Genomic DNA, 16,337 nt, shown 5'->3' on the forward strand with positions numbered 1-16,337 from the left:
CTGTCCACCAGGTACAGAGGCAGCTGCAGGGTTCTGCTATAATAATGCTAATGTCATTTCCGAATGTCACTGCTCTGTGTCAGGAACTATTCTGAGCACTGGCTCCTGTGGAATTTGGAAATGCCGACATGCCAGCCATCCCTGGAGATGCCATGTGTTCTGGATTGATCAGCGGCCAAGGGGTGGTCACTCAGTAGACTGATCACTTCACCCTCCCAAGCTTCCTCTCATGGAGCCTGGGGGGGAGGGGCTGACTCATGGCTACATGGAGGCCACAGGGAAGCCCAACTCTATACTTGAAGGACCTACATAGCTTCCCCCATCATCCCACTGAAGGCTCTTTTGGGGGACCTGCCCACCCAGAGGGTTCACTATTCATCAGGGGAGGCCTGGTCTGTCCCCAGAGGTGGTCCTAAAGGAATACAACTATCTTGAATCTTCAACTTCCTGAACTGGCTTTCTAGACATGGGACTTACCTGCCAGGGTGGCTAAGCTCAGAGGTCACTACAGCCCCAGGGCAGAGTTACTAAACAATACACTTAAGGGACAGATAGATAGATAGATAGATAGATAGATAGATAGATAGATAGATAGATAGATAGCCCTATCCCAGGTCGGTGGGGCTGGGTTCAAGGGGACAGGGTAAGGCAGTTTTTGCTGGTTTTTTTCAGAGACGTCTGTGACCCAAAAGCCCCTCGGTCCTCAGAGCCTCATGGGTGCCATCTGCATGGGCATTCAGACCTGGGATGGCAATCAGGGGATGGGTGGGGGAACACAGCAGAACTGGCTATTTGGGACATGAGGAAGAGGGGTCATTCTCCCAGACAAAGTTGGACCCAAGCCTCTGCCGAGCAAGCTCTGCCAGGCTCTCAATCAGGCTCGGGGTTTCATCTCTTTTTGGGTAAATAAATCCACTTTTAATAAAACTCTGAGCTTTTAATACAAGTGCAGACAGAAGGCCTGGAAACGTTATGAGAAGGAATTAACAAGGAGGTATGGGGGCTCTGGGGAGCCCACGGCTCTTGTTTCAGAGTCTCGGTGATTATATTTTCAATATACTGCAACTTATTTCCAAAGACGAGGAATGGGGAGGAAGTGTAGTGTGCCAGCACAGAGCTGGGCCTCCCAAGGATGAGTCCTCACCTACAGCTTGTGGCTCTGTGGGAGGCAAAGTCCCTGGGGGCACGACCAGGAGGGTGAGTGGGAGTTCCTGCTCCAGCTAGAGGGCTGAAGACAGGCCTCTGCTGAGTGATTCTTCCCTTTCCCAGGCACTCAGGTTGTGAGGAGGAGAAGGTGACCTTCTGGGAAGCAAGGTGACAGGTGACAGGCTTGCTAGGTCCTGACTCCTTGTAACAAGAGAAGCAGGGGTGGTTAAGGGTTTGAGTTCTGTAACTTTAGATATCCTACGTCTTAGTTTTCCATCTATAAAATGGGTATAAGAGGCTCCACTGTCCAGCAACGGATCTGTATATTCACACATATGAGCATGCGCATGAACACACACACACACACACACACACACACACACAGAAGAAATATAAAGAACACTATAAATTTGGCCCTAGAGAGCTGCTGTGGATACCTAATGAAACCCTGGGTGCCTTGCCTGGGACTATGCATACATTTGCAAACAATTCCAACTAGTTTGGACCTGCGACATTTCACATGATAAGTTCTATTCTCTAGCTAAGGAGTTTTCTCTACATTTGAACAGCTGGTACCCCACGAGGAAGAGCCAGTTAAGTGAGCATCTCCTGGGTACCAACCATGTGCCAGGCATGATGGGTATGCGGAGATTCTCCTGACCCCTCCCCCGCAGAGGAGGACATATTCCTGTAGCTTTTAGGAATTTGCTTAAGCTCACCAGGTGTGATGGGTAGGCAGAGTGTCAGTAACTGGGAAAAGGAAGGTTAAACTTGGAACGCGACGCCCGCTCTAGCAGAGATTGGAGGACCAGGACTCTGACTGGTGGGCAGGAAGTGGGGCATGAGCTGGGACTTCACTAGAAGGAACCAGGTCTCTACCCTCTGTGGCCTGTCCCCAGGGAAGTGGCTGCAGCGGGGACCAGACTGGACCGGTGCTAGGTCTCAGAGACCACTACCAATCTCATTCTCTGCAAGCTTAGCTGGGACACCCCAGCCCCCACTTCTCTGATGCGATTAAGGGACTCGAAAGGTGACATGCAGTTTGCTTTGGAGGTGTGGGGAGGGGAGTTAACTGGGGTGGGGGCTGGCTGGTGGGGACAGCTGGGGACTTCCGACGACGAGAGCTGCCACAGCAGATTCTGAGGCAGAAAATCCTATTTCTCAGTCCTTAATTCCAGTCAATTCCAGTCAAAGAGCTGATAGGCATCACCGGCAGTAATTTGTGCAGGTCTATCTGCTCTTTTCACCTTCTGTCGGCCCCTCACTGACGGGCAGGCCGACATGCTGCCGTTCGAGTGAGGAAATTAAAATTTGATGCAATAATCCCAAATAAGAAGGATTTTATTAGGTAATATATACACTTTAGATGAAGCTTGCTAGCCTGATACACTGATAGAGGGAGGCATACATGCTGGGAACCACAGATAAAGAGGGGGAGCCCCGAGGGTGGGGCAGGGTCTTGACATAGCCCCAGGAAGCAGCAGAGATAGCACCGGGCATGAGGTATGCCTGGGTTTTCCAGTCTGGGATATTGAACAGGCCATGCTGCATCCCAGCCCCAGCCCAGTGAAGGAATTGGGTGTGTTGAAATCAGCCCATCACACTAAAGGGACACGGAGATCCAGATCAAGGCTGGGAACTGATTAGCAGCCTGGAGACATCGGGCCTAGAGCATGTGGGAACTGGCTTGGAGGAGAAAGGCTCTAGGGGATGGGAAAGTGGGGATTCCTCTTCCAGCAAAGAACTAAGAGAAGCAGATCCATGCAAATGCTATGGGGCTGGTCAATGCCCAGAGAGGCTGGAACCCAGCTCACTGCTTGGTCTGTCTTCCTCTACTGGGCCACAACCCTTGTGAAAGGTACTTATCATGCTCTCACAGTGTAGGTGCATTTGCTCCACCAAACTGGCAGACCAACGGGCAACACAACCACAAAAAGAAATGTTAAGATCTCTGAGATAAAGAAGACAATCACATGACAAGCAGCAGAGGGACAGTGGGTATGAAGGAAGACACACATCTGGTCTCCTCCATGGAATCCTCTAGAAAAGAGGGCATAGATTACTTAGCCCAGAACCTGACATACAGGACACCTAATAAATACCTGGGAGATGGGTCCGAGGCTGTAGGAGTGAATGAGTGCACGCAGGGACAGAGGAAAACTCTGATATCCAACATAGACACCTGTGTAGGTTATGAAGACATTGCCACGGGAACTCAGAAGATGCTTGGGTCAAAGACACAAACACAGTCTTGTGACTATCTCACGAAGCAAGGGCTAAATACCTCATCTCATGGCTAATGGACACAAGGAGTCATCAGCCACCCCAGTTTGATGTCTGTGAGAATGGGTTCTTTCGGGAACCCCCTGCCTTGCCCCATTTCTGTGTAAAGAGCGGTGTGGCTTCTCAGGGTTCCTCTGGGGACCCAGCCACTGTGGTGCCAGCATGCGCCAATCAAGTTGGCTTTAAGCATATTCCCCACACCCTCTCCTGGACACAGTGTTGTGGGGAGACCCGAGAGTATCCCGAGCCGATGTTCCAGAGACAGGATCTGGATCACTCAGCCTATGCTCCTATACGAACATTACAAGAGAGATGGGATAAATTATGTAGCTTAGAAGTCAGTTGGATTGCAGTGGGGAGGGGTGTCTAACTCTGAGACGAGTGAGAGACACACCAGGGAGAGGGGAGCTGGGAACTGACGGTCGGGGGTCTCTGTGTTGGTAACGAAAGCAAGTAAAAGGGTGAGCTGAGTGACAGAGCAAGAGGGCCGAGATGACCAGAGCCTGAGTTCGTTCGTTCGCTCATTCATTCATTCATTCATTCACTCCATAGATGCTTCTCAAATCCCACTACACCACATCAATCAAAGACCACCTCTGCTGGACCTTGATACCAGGCAAGCATGGCAGCAGACGCTTTCAAGCTCTGAACACTCAGAATGAGAAGCCCAGAGCTAGAGACAGGTGGCAGGCCTGGAATTGTCTGAAGATGGCAGTCAGGTATGACCTAAGGCTGAGACGCGGGACTGGTAATGTTGGGTTTGGTAGCAGAAAGGAAGGAGAAGTCCCTGGATACGGGTAGACTGAGCACATGAAGCCTGGACTTCGGAAGCTGCTACCCTGATGTACCTAGAACACTGAGAACGGGAGTAGTGAGCCTGAGATGACACCGTCTGTTCTCCAAGCAGCTCCATACACCCATAGCAGCAAGAGGATAAGCATCCTGCTGGCAACTCTTCATTCCTATCTGGCCCCCAAAGCAAGGGACCAAATGCCAGCTCCACACCTTTGGTGCCAAGGATGCCTGTAGCTAGAACAACCATAGCACCCAAACAGGGATAACTACCCTAGCTGAACTGGCTTAGGAACTCTGTTCATACCTACCCTCCCTCATGTTTGGAGCTTTGAGCAGTGCAGGGGGCAGGATAAGGCTCTGAGTATCTCCAGTCTTCAAGGGTCCCCCTCACTTTCCCTTTGAGCTAAGCCCTTCCTTTCTTTTCACAAACACTCCCCCAAGATGCATGTTGAAGCGTCTGTCTGGGGATGCGCCTCACTGCCATTCATCAGCCCACAGCAAGAATTCCCCTCCAGTCTGCAGAAGATCGAGGTGGCTACCACAGCAGTGACAATCACCCATATTTTAGCTAGGACCCCAGCCAGGCAGGCCCCTGTGGAGTGTACCATGGCCTATTTGTGTGTACTGAGACCTTCACTGGATCGGGGCCAGCTGTTTAGTCCCAGAGGAACAAAAGGATAGGCCTGTGACATAAATACAAAATCAGACGTCTCCCCTGAAACCTGACCTTGAGGGCCCCCAAAGAAGGAGTCATTACGGAGGGCAGATGGCTCCAAGAGTTCTAAAGAATAGCTTGGACCTGAGAGAGGAGCCTCACAATAGAAGGAAGCTGTGTCATTGTGTGTGATGCTCGTGGCCAAGGCGGGCAGCAGGTCTGTGGAGAACATGACCAAGCAGCAAGGAGGTCTGGCTGAGCCTAGATCCACATCCACCCCCAGAACAGGCTGGAGTACTCATGGGTATCAGTGCTCATGAATCAGTTCCCCTATGGTCAGTCATACGTAGCTCTTTGTCTGCGTATGAGAGATGGAAGATAGCGTAATGCACAAAGTAACTGGAGTCTCCACTGTCCCTCACAGGGACTAGAGGCAGGGAAAGGCTACCACTGGGGCTGCGGGCAGGGCTTACCGGAGGAGAATGCTCATAGATGTTGGTGCTGTAGGGCAGGTTGATGAAGATGGGGTCCATGTCTTGCACATCCGTGATGATGATGGCCAGGTTGGCTAATGTAGACAGGGGTCTGGTCTTGTCTTGATCCTTGGAAGACACAGAGAGAAAGAGATTGAGAGGACACAGTGTTGGGTTAGAAGGGCGCTGTGAGCGCACATGCATACATGCATACATGCACAGGGTGGTGGTGGTGTGTGATCCCTGTGTTTACAAATACACACATGAACTCTACACTCCTACAGGGAGTCTCAAAAGCACTAAGGCTCTTTGGCCATCCCTGAGATGTTCAAGAAAATGGAAACAGGACATCCTGGAGAGCAGCTGGTGTTACATCAGGACTTGGGCTGAGGCTGATCTGTTGATCGCAGGGCTGTTGGTCTAGGACTAGTTCTCCTGAAAGCCAGGTGGGTGGGGCCACTAGCTTGGATAGGAATAGTGCTGTTCTTAGCACCTTTGTCTTGTTCATCTAGGGCCCATGGCCCCCATCTCAGGACAGAGGACACTAAGATGGGGCCCCTCATCTACAGGAAAGGTTCCTCTGACTCTGCTAGGCATTTGCCAGGCAGTAACTTTTCCAGTCAAACCAGCAGGGGGAGCTCCAGGGCTCATACCGTCTGGGGGCCTCCTCCAAGCAGTACTGAGAGAAGTCAGGAAGGCCACGCATGGCCCCGGGGACAGGGCAGGCAATATTAAGCCACTATACTCAGAAACCTGGTCCTATGAAGCCCACTAAGAAAGGAACAATAAAGCCTGTGTTCTAAGACCCTACATGTTCAGCAGACAGAGGTCTGTGTAACGTCCCAGCACACCAGTCAGCAAGGCCCAATGATAACAAGGGCAGTCATGTCTGCCTGCTTAGTCCTCACCCCACTCACTCATGTGCCTTGCCTTATGTATTATTGTCACATGTTAGGCTTTTAGATGGACACACACAGAGACAAAGAGACAGACTGAGAGAGACAGATGAGAGAGAGAGACAGAGACAAAGAGACAGAGACAGAAAGGGATTTATCCACAGTCACACTGCTAAGGAAGTAGCCAGGACCCACACACAAGTCATTTCACATAGAAACATCTGCCTTTAACAACCTTGACTTGGGGCCTCCCATCAGCCAGTCTCCAGCTTGCAAGACAAACGTCCATATCACTTTTGAGAAATGAATGGCTCCAGGGAATGACCCCGGTGGCCCTTGGGCTAAGGAATTCTGCTGGGACTTGAGGACTAACTGCCTCAATCCAGTTAACTTGGCCTCAGTTTCACTGGGCCGTTCCTCACATTACACGAAGCCTCACACCAGCCTCTGCCCTCCACAGATGGCGCTGTGGATCCTGTGGAGGGAAAGGCTGTCCCTGGTTGTTCCTCATAGACCCCAGAGACAGTCAAGGAGGGCACAGGAGAACTGCCGAGGATGGGAGAGATGAAAGCCGTGTGTATACACCCACCCACCCCCCAACACGAAGCACCAAGTATGGGGTGTGGTGCACAGTACCTAGCCAGGAGTCTGAAAGACCACATAGCATGAAGGGGAGTCCCCGGGAGAACTGATCTCTTGGGTAGGAGATACTGTGGTTTTGGCTTGCTACTACCAGATTTTTACCAGGTACCAGGTAGCCAGCCTGGTACTTGATATCCTTATCCCACCCTTGTGGCTGCATCCTGTTCTTTCTGTAGTTGTGTTATATAGGCCATGCTGGACTCTATGACAGGGAAGGAGGGATGAATGAAGTTATATCTGGCTCCCAGAAATGGCCCTGGGATCTGTGGTTCTCTTTTCTTCTGTTGGAACACATGCAGAACCACCATGGCTATTCACCAGCACCAGGAACTCCTGGTAACAGCTTGTCCAGGAACTAAATGGGAGGCTGTATCATCCTGGCCCAGCTCAGGGCCTGACTGTTGGTAGATTACCAGCAATCTCGCTGTATTTATCCTCCCAGTACAAGCCTGGCCCCTGGATGGACCTGGCCACCATACTCCTGCTCGTGCTCTGGTCTAATCCTACATCCCAAAGCCATTCGTGTGCTGGGTAGAGATTACCCCACAGGACGGATCCATGGGGAAAGGGAGCAGGCCCAGGTGTGTACACGGGATGGGGTGACAGGGAAGGAGGAGGGGAGGGACACAAATGCTGCTAGTGGGTGTACCCCAAAAGGGGACCCCAGACTTATAACTCTCCTCCACTCCCAAGTCGGTTTTATTTTATTTTTTTATTCAGACTTCTTCCTAGGAAACTAATATGTAATTAGGAGAGAAAATAGAAATTCTTGGCAGGGACCTCCCAGAGAATCAGGCAAGAAGTTGGCTTTTCCTGGCTCTAGGAGTCTCTTCAAGTCTTAGCCAAGACTGAATGAAAAGTTCTATCTTTTTCAAAACTCAACCTAAGCCAGATGCAGGGAACTAGGATGTCAGCTGCCATGTGGAGTCTGGGGTTGGCTGTTTACCCTGCAGTCACATGGTGTTAAAGCCAAGGGTCCCCTCTGAAGGCTCACGGGGCCAGCGGCAGGTGCCCTCTCTGCATCAATAGGGATCCTGGCTTGGGTGCCCTCTTTAGAGCAGTAGGGGGCAAGACTTGGTACTATGGAGGCCAGTGGACCGTGGAGGAAGAAAGGGTTCCATGACTTCTTTGCTCTTAGCCTGAGCTCTGCAAACAGATCCAAGGGACAACAGAGTATTGGGGGTCACTTCTAGCTTTGCAGGCTACTGAAAAGACAGTTGTGCTCCCAGGGGGTTGCTGGAATGAGGACACAGGGCTAGGAGCCTTCTTAAGATACGGCTGACTTAACCCTCAGCCCCTCACAATAGCTAGCACCAAAGGCCCAGGTGCATGCTGGGAACTCAGACTCCTGGCCATGGAGCTCGGCAGCCAGAGCCCAAAGTCAGACAAAGCTTTGGATTCTCATTTCCCCTCTCTTAATCAAAGTCTCAGTGTTGTCATCCACAAAATGGGCTGAACGCTCCTCCTCTATCCTGAACTGGCCCATCTTGCAATTCCCTGCGACTGGGCAGGAGGCTTGGCACAGTGGGCATTCCTTGGTGGGGAAGCATTACCACACTATGGGGTTTTGGTCAGAGGTCTGGACTGCTCTGCCCTTGCTTGCTGGGTAGTGTCAGGGCACATCTGTGTTGACAACCCTGATCTGTTTCCCAGAGGCCCCTGCACTGACTGTCCTAAGGAGGTTGCCAGGGCAAGCTAAGCAACTGTCTTCATGGGTGACTTGGGTGAACCACTGAATCTCCCCTCTGCCTCAGTCTTCCTGTTGGTATCTGTAGGATGGGCGTCTCAACCACACTCATGAGGTAGGGATGTCTGAAGGTTAATGGAAAGTCTATTTGGGCTCCGAGGACAATGCCAGGGACACGGTAGCACCACCAGCTTACTATCGCCACCGTCACCAGATTCTTTACCGTAAATCCTCGAGGGGCACGGAGCTAAATCAAGTCTCCTTGGAATATCCTGTTTCCTTCTAGATGAGAAGAAGCAAATGGTAGGCACTGGAGGCCCAGGGCGGTGACTCACCGTGGCGTTGACTGTGAGCTGGTACGCCTGCGTGACCTCGTAGTCCAGCTCCCGGATCACGGTGACGATGCCTCGGGCGCTGTCGATGGCAAAGAACTGAGATGGGGGCTGGAAGGAGTAGAGGACGCTGCCGCCGGCACCCAGGTCAGGATCGGTGGCGTTGACGATGAAGATGGGCGTCCCCACTGGTGTGTTCTGAGTGAGAGCAAAGTAAATAAGAGGTTGAGTCTCACTTCACCTGAAGCAGCTGCTCCCGTCAGCCGCCATTCCTCCCGCCCTGCAAAGGCCATTAACCGTGCCCCTGCAGCCAACCGAACCCAGCCTGTCATTTCCATTCTAAGCGGGTTCGGAGGAATGTAAAATGCATGATTTCTTTCTTCCCCTTTTTGATGGCCTCCTGGTGGCTGTAAGAGCACTGGGCCCCAAAGACGGCCTGCTTATCCCAGAGTCCTGGAAGAGGGGCCTTTCGGTCCCCAAACCCATTTCTTGGTGGATCCGCTTCCTTCGTCCAGAGCCCCTTGGCTGCTCAAGCTGCAGCAGATTGCCCTGGAGGGTGACTAGGAACCTGCCTGTGGGAATCTGCCAAGGGCAAGGAAGACTGGGAGGTGTGTACCTGGATTGGGCTGGGGGGGGGGGGGAGGGAGGCTTGGAGGCTCCAAGGGGAGGGGCCTCCCCTGCCATCCTGTCAGCTGAGTATCTGTAGTTGCCTAGCTGACTCTGCCTCCAAGGAGCATTCCAGGATGCTGTAACTCTTGTTCTATCATTCATGTAAGCCTTGTCCCTTTCTGACTCAGGGTGGCGGGTGAAGGCCACTTCCTCACGAGGCTGGGATGGGGCTTCCACATTCCCCAGGAAGTTTTTTTTTTTTTTTTTTTTTTTTTTAAAGATTTATTTATTTATTTATTATGTATACAACATTCTGCCTCCATGCCAGAAGAGGGCACCAGATCTCATTACAGATGGTTGTGAGCCACCATGCAGTTGCTGGGAATTGAACTCAAGACCTTTGGAAGAGCAGGCGGTGCTCTTAACCACTGAGCCATCTCTCCAGTCCCAGTTTATATGCCACGCCCTGTAACTCACCACCCTGGCCTGTGGGCCTCAGCCAGTTCTCACCCTCCCTCACAGCCTGCAGTTCCATTGGCCTCAGAGGGTGCCTGGCACGCAGACTAGACAGTGAACAGTCCCGCGAGCACACGGTCAGACCTCGGCAGCACTAAGTGGTTATATTCTGAGCGTCTGCTATATTGCCTGCCCCTGTCCACCCCTGTCTCCACAGTGTCTGTTCATCACTGGCCGCATGGATTTCTCTATACTGTAGAAAGTCTGGACACACTGTAGGAAAGACACTTGAAGGAGGCCCTTTGCAGGGAGGGGAAGGTGAAAACCACCAGTTATACCTACTTGCCGCAGCACTGGTATGGGGCACAGGGGGCAACTTGTCCAAAGCCACACAGCGAGGAAATGGGCAAGCGAGCAAGGCCTTGGGTTCAAGTGCTGCTGATTCCAAGCACGTGATCTCAACCTCTACAACCAAGGCTGTCCTAGAACCATGGAATTGGCTCTTTCGGGCCAACCAGTGCTTCTGGAGAGCCCAGCTTCTGAGTTGCTATGGTCCTACCAGAGCTGGCCAATTCTCCTCCATTGATGGCCTAGTATGGGGCTGACGGGACATCCCCTAACACTCTGCTGATGGGAACAGAAGACTGGCAGTGGGAAGCCTCTCCCCTGGTCACCATTTGTAGATCCCCAGTACCCTTGGCACAGAACACCCCACACAGACTGGCCCTGGATTGTCCTTCATGCATTATTTCCTAGTTGCATGGAGCCATTTGTACTGCTCCAACCCAGCAGCTCCCTTGCACCCTCCACTAGTTCTGCCCTCTCCCCATCTTGTCTCCATGAAGCTAATCTGTTGGGAGTACAGTGGACAAGAGGTAGCATTTCTGGCATAGCCAGAACACCAACTGGAATTCCAGCCTCACTGTGTGTCTCTGGGTCAGTCACCTAAACTCTCTGTTCCTTAATCCCCTTTCTGTATGCTAATGTTAATGCTATCTTATTGGGTTAGTGGGAAGAGGGCAGACCTACAGCTCACTAGCGTAAACTCTCCAACATCTACATGTCCAGAAGGTAGATGCTATGACTGTCTCATCAGATCACCTACTAGAACTGTACAGACAGGTCACCACAGGGCAGGGCAGGGCAGGGCAGGGTAGGGTAGGGCAGGGAGGTCTCAGGAAATACAGTAAGCATTAAAAACACTGTGCTGGCATTCCCTGTCTGCCTTCCCTGCCTCTGCACCACAGGGTAGCCTGCTCTGTGTCCACCCCCCCCCACCCCCACCCCAGACCTCAGTTCCCTTGCTTGCTGGCTTCCTGATAGACTGTACCAATTGGGAGTGGGGGTAGGGCTGACAGGAGCTGGGGAGGGGGAGGAGAAAAGCCTGAGTGCAAGGTCCCACCCCTTTTCCCATGAGCCCCTGCAGTAGGCGGTACCTCTCTCCATGGCCAGCCGTGGGTGCTTCAACAGTCCTTATCTTCCTCCACTCCTGCCTACCTGCTTGGATCCTCCATGTCCCTCAAAGATCCCATGTTGAAGGCTTGCTCCCTAGCCTGAGGTGCTGCTGGAGGCAGCAGAGCATCTAGGAAGAGGGGCCCTCCTGGAGGAAGTTAGGTACTGCCCCCCTCCCTCTCTCCTTCTCTCCCTCTCTCCTTTCCCTTCTCCTTCTCCCTGTTTCTTGATTGCCATGAAGTGAGCACCTTGCTCAGTCCATCCTTCCCACCATGATAGTCTACATCACTATAGGCCCACAGCAATAGAACCAAACAGCTATGGGCAGAAACCTCTTAGGCTGTGAACCCCAATACACCTTCCCTTCTTTTAAGTCAGTTTCTTTCTTCTCTCTCTTCATGTGCACGTATGTCTGCCCATGTGGTCATGCTCACATGCATACACATGAGTGTGGGTGTGCATGCATGTGTGCACGGAAGTACAGAGGTTGGTACTGGTGCCTTCATCAGTCACTTCCTATTTTTTTTTTTTTAAGACTAGATCTCTCGCAGGACCTGGAGCTGATGGTTTCAGCTAGACTGACTGGCTGACTCATGAACCCTAAGGATCCTCCTGCCTCTGCCTCCCTGGCCCCAGAGTTACAGCCATGTGCCACATTTGTTGTTGTTGTTGTTTTGTTGTTTTTTTTTTAGTTTTATTTTTACTTTTTATTGTTGTTGTTCTTGCTGCTGGGAACCAAACTCAGTCCTTGTGCATATTCAGGAGCCATTTCTCCAGCCATCTTAAAATGATTTCTTTGGGTCTTTTGTCTCAGCCCTGGAAAGTGACTAATACACTACCCCCCTTGAAAGTGGGCATTTCCCAGACATGCCTTCACTGAAGCTATCTAAGAAGATCTCTTTCCTTTGGACCCTCATGATCACAGTCACCTGTAAATCTGTAGCTAGAAGATCAAGCTCCCCTGGTACAGGGTTCCATAAAGACAGCCTCCACCGTGATGCTCCCTCAGCCTCCAGTTCCATGCCCTAACCACTCCCCTCTAAAGCACACACATGCCCAGATATGTTTTAGAGACGCAGGCCTCGTGCAGGATACAGCTCAGCTCAGCAATACGGCCCCATCAGACGTCACTAGAGGCTCCATCCCAGAGGGATGAGGACATTTCGCCTGTCCACACTTCATGGTCTAGGACAAACTCTTAGGCTCTGTGAACATCGGGTCTCTGGAGTCAGGCGTGAGGCCCAGAGGACACTGGAGATGGGGACTAGAAGGCCCATTTGTGCCCAACGTTGGGGACAGTGTCTCACACAGTGAAAACCCATTTGATTTCTGCATAACTTAGGATAGGTTTTAAATGACCCTGGCAAAGAGCCATTCATAAACTTAGAAGGGAAGACATTGGGCAGAAAGAGTGCTGACTTCCCGCATTTCGGATCCCGGGCCCCATGCTCTACCAAGGATCAGCACACACACTAGAGCCTCTCCAGTGCCAGCTGCTGCTCTAAGGGATGCACAGATGGTGACACAGGCCTGCCTTCTCAGCACAAGCAGATTCTCGGGGGCCAGGCACATCTGGTCCCTGTAGACAGTGGAACTTGGAGGCTCAGAGCAGGAACCTGGAGTCAGACCCCCAAATTCACAACCCAGGTAATGTATCAACTGTTTAACCCCTTTTGATTTCCAGGTCCTCGTGTGTAAAATGGAACCGTTAATGGCACAGCCTCTCGGGGACGATGTGGGAAAGAATTACACAGGATGAGGTGGGAATAATAGGATATGCATCTTACAGGAGACATGCAGCAACACTCAACAAACGGTCACTGCGCAGCCCTGTTATTCTAGCAGTGAAATGGCATCCCAGGCATGGGGAGATGAGACCCCATGTAAAAGGAGGAGAGCCTACGGATGAATTTCTTCACCATGAAATTGGACAGGTACCTTTGGTATGGAGAGACGGCTCAGTGAGAAGAGGCACTCGCTGCCATGCCTGATGGCTTGAGTCTGACTTCTGGGACTCACACAGTAGAAGGAGAAAGCTAACTCCCACAGGAGGTCCGTGTGTGTGTGTGTGTGTGTGTGTGTGTGTGTGTGTGTGTGTGCATGTGTGTACAGGCAAATAAATGTAGTATTTCTTTTCAATTCAAGTAGAGAACCTGTCCATGTATTGGTTCCTTGTTTCTGCAACAAACAAGCCTGGGAAATATTCCCAAGGGACCCTGCAGGGGGTGTAGAGCCTATAAGAGGAAGAGAGAGTTGGGCCTAAGATGAGGGGTAAGCTGAGGCCGGGGACGTCCCTAAACCAAAAGGCCAGTTCTGACTATGGACCATTCTGGATGCAGGGGCTTCAAGAGGAGATCCTCTGGGCCAGGCCACTCATTTGACAGATGAGAGAAGTGAGCCCAGGGAGGTATTATGTTCTGCCCTAGGCTAGCCGTGGCTCCTGATGGGTGATCCAGGTCTCACCATGGCTCCTGACAGGCGGCTGCAAACCAAATGTTTTGGTTCTTATACAGCTTTCCTCAACCTCCCACAGAAGCCAACGTGCCTCCTCATCCACCCTCCTTCCTCAGCTCCGCTCAAGAGATGAGCCAGGTCACGCGCCAAGCAACTTCAGACCCAGGATCTATTTGATTGGTGCCAGAGTAACCACCTGACCTGCATAGGCCAATCAGATAAGGTTATGGAAATTAAATCAATTTGCTAAGGGAAACAGCATCCACTCAGGGGTGGGATGGGCACTGGGACAGGTCCATGTGCAGTGAGGGGAATATCCATCTAGGGGAGGGAGGAGGTGAGGCTCCCTGGGTCCTCTCTACACTGATCCTCACACACCCCTTTGGCTGCTGCTGTGTGGGACCTGACATGTGAGGTGTTTCTCGCGGACACCTTTTTGCTTCTGTGGGTCTTAGCTCTTTGCTCCCATTTGACACCTCTAGAACATGCCTTAAACATGTGCTAGGGCTCCTTATTCCCAAACAACACCACAGGCTCCCCCACTTCTCCTGCTGGCATCCTTCCCCGTCAGTGCCCACAGTCAGCATAGAAATCTAAATACCTGGCCACCGTTCCCTGGTCACAGCTCGGCCAGGGCTTGCTGGACGTGACTCAGAGGCTCCAACACTCACTCGCTGACTATCCCTTCTGAATGTACAGATCAACACAGATCACTGCAATGATTCACACGGCTGTGGCAGGTGACAGAATGAGCAAGAAACAGCCCGATCACGCACTTGTCACAGTCAACCCGGAGTGACGCTTCTATAGCCCTTGTCCCTTTCAAATCTCAGGCTGCCCCTTTCAGCAAATGGCCATACCACATAGGTCACAGGCAGGGCAGGCCTCCGCCTCCTCCAGCCCCCCATTTAAGCTCCACATCACTTGCGATGGGCCGGCTGTAAATGGGCCACCCTGTGCAATTCTGAGACAAATAAATCTTGTTGCTACTCCTTGGGGTGACAAGGGAATAGACTCTGGGAAAGTTCTGCCGTGCTCGGGATCTTGTTCGTTAATAATAATGATGAATGGCTTGCTTCTCCCATGCAGGCTGAGCTACATTCTACTCCAGGCTTCTCTGGAGGTGGCTTAGGGTGCTCACTGGAACAGAGTAGGGTGGGGGGCTGTACACTGCCAGGGAGAGAGGCGGGGGAGGGGACAATGCATGGAAGGTTGGAGCTAAAGAGAGGAGAGAGTGATGAGAGAGAAAGCCAAACAGACACAAAGAAAAGTGGGATGGGGCAGGGAAAGGACAGCTGGGACCCAAAGGAAAAAGGGAATCAGAAGGGAAGAATGTCCTGGAGGAGCCGGGGCCAGGACACAGTTGTTGGGACAGAAATCAAAGGCACAAGGAGACACTATGGAGGGAAAGTTGTAAACAAAGGAAATGAACTGAGAAAGTATCTGGCTAGAGAAAAGCATTAGTAGAAATGCTTGCCCAGCATGCAGAACCCTGGGTTCGATCCCCAGCACTGAGAACATCAGCTGTGGTGGTGCACACTAGGAATCTAGGCACCGAGGAGGTTGAGGCAAGGGGATCAGAGGTTCAAAACCAGCCTGGGCTATGTGAGACCCTGTCTCAAAAAAAAAAAAGACAGCCACTTTTTTTTTTTTTTTAAGGGCAGAAAGACAAGTGGGAGAAAGAACTGGCAGCTCGCGGATCACACTTCTCACGATCATGGGGCCCCTCCCCGGCTAGATGAATTCTGTACCCTTGACCAAATCCAGACAAACCCGCAACCATCTCTGCTTAGGTGCTATCTCTAAAGGCATTATTAATATTTATGGAATGCTTGCTAGATGCAGCTACAGTCTTTAATATCTTATTATAGAGCCTGTTAGGAAATGCATTAGTAATAAATTCCCAGCAGATGGAGTTCTGACAAGGTGCAGGTGGCTTGGTGGATCTGAGCTGGGAGAAGACCCTTCTTGAACACGTGTGAGCCACTCAGAGGCTAGGAGCCATCCCTCGGGTAGGGCGGAGGAGAAGAGAGAGGTTAGCTGGGGATGCAGCCTGGTGAGAGCTGGTCTAGGTTAGAGGAGACAGGACTGATGGACACTTTAACCCTGGAGGAATTCCAGAAGCAACAGGGTACCTTGAGTTCCTTGTACTTTCTCAGATGACAAGAAAGCTCCTAGTACAACAGGAAGGATGACTGCCTAGTTCTCGGGGCCAGGGAGGCACCTGTGTTTTGGGGTTCCATGGATTGCCTCGGCAAGGTGCCACTTCCAGAGGTCTTGATGACATTCTTATTGTCACCTATTGACTACGGAGGGGAAGGAATAGGGTCTATAGGACAATAGGGTCTAGAGGACATGCATTGTAGTCCTGGTTCATATAGATCAGAAGTATGGAAGTCAGGAAGGGCAGGTGGAAATGGCCAATTGAAGGAGCATGAAGGAGCAGGGACAGGTGTA

At 51.6% G+C, this 16,337-nt stretch overlaps 1 protein-coding gene across 4 annotated transcripts in view; it reads right to left on the bottom strand.

The window, feature by feature from the left end:
- Nucleotides 1-16,337, bottom strand: part of Cdh23 (cadherin related 23) — a 331,360-nt gene that overhangs the window by 202,882 nt on the left and 112,141 nt on the right. For 3 of the 4 annotated variants that reach the window (XM_038342224.1, XM_038342222.1, XM_038342223.1), the window contains exons 6-7: nucleotides 8,913-9,107; nucleotides 5,353-5,481 (exon numbers count right to left, since the gene is read on the bottom strand). In XM_038342224.1, the coding sequence (XP_038198152.1) occupies nucleotides 5,353-5,481; nucleotides 8,913-9,107 (324 nt within the window). Of the gene's footprint in view, nucleotides 1-5,343; nucleotides 5,482-8,912; nucleotides 9,108-16,337 lie in introns of all 4 variants that reach the window. The other variant, XM_038342225.1, reaches the window with a different exon arrangement.

Source organism: Arvicola amphibius, chromosome 9 (assembly GCF_903992535.2).
Source record: "Arvicola amphibius chromosome 9, mArvAmp1.2, whole genome shotgun sequence".
NCBI classification, from domain to species: Eukaryota; Metazoa; Chordata; class Mammalia; order Rodentia; family Cricetidae; genus Arvicola; species Arvicola amphibius.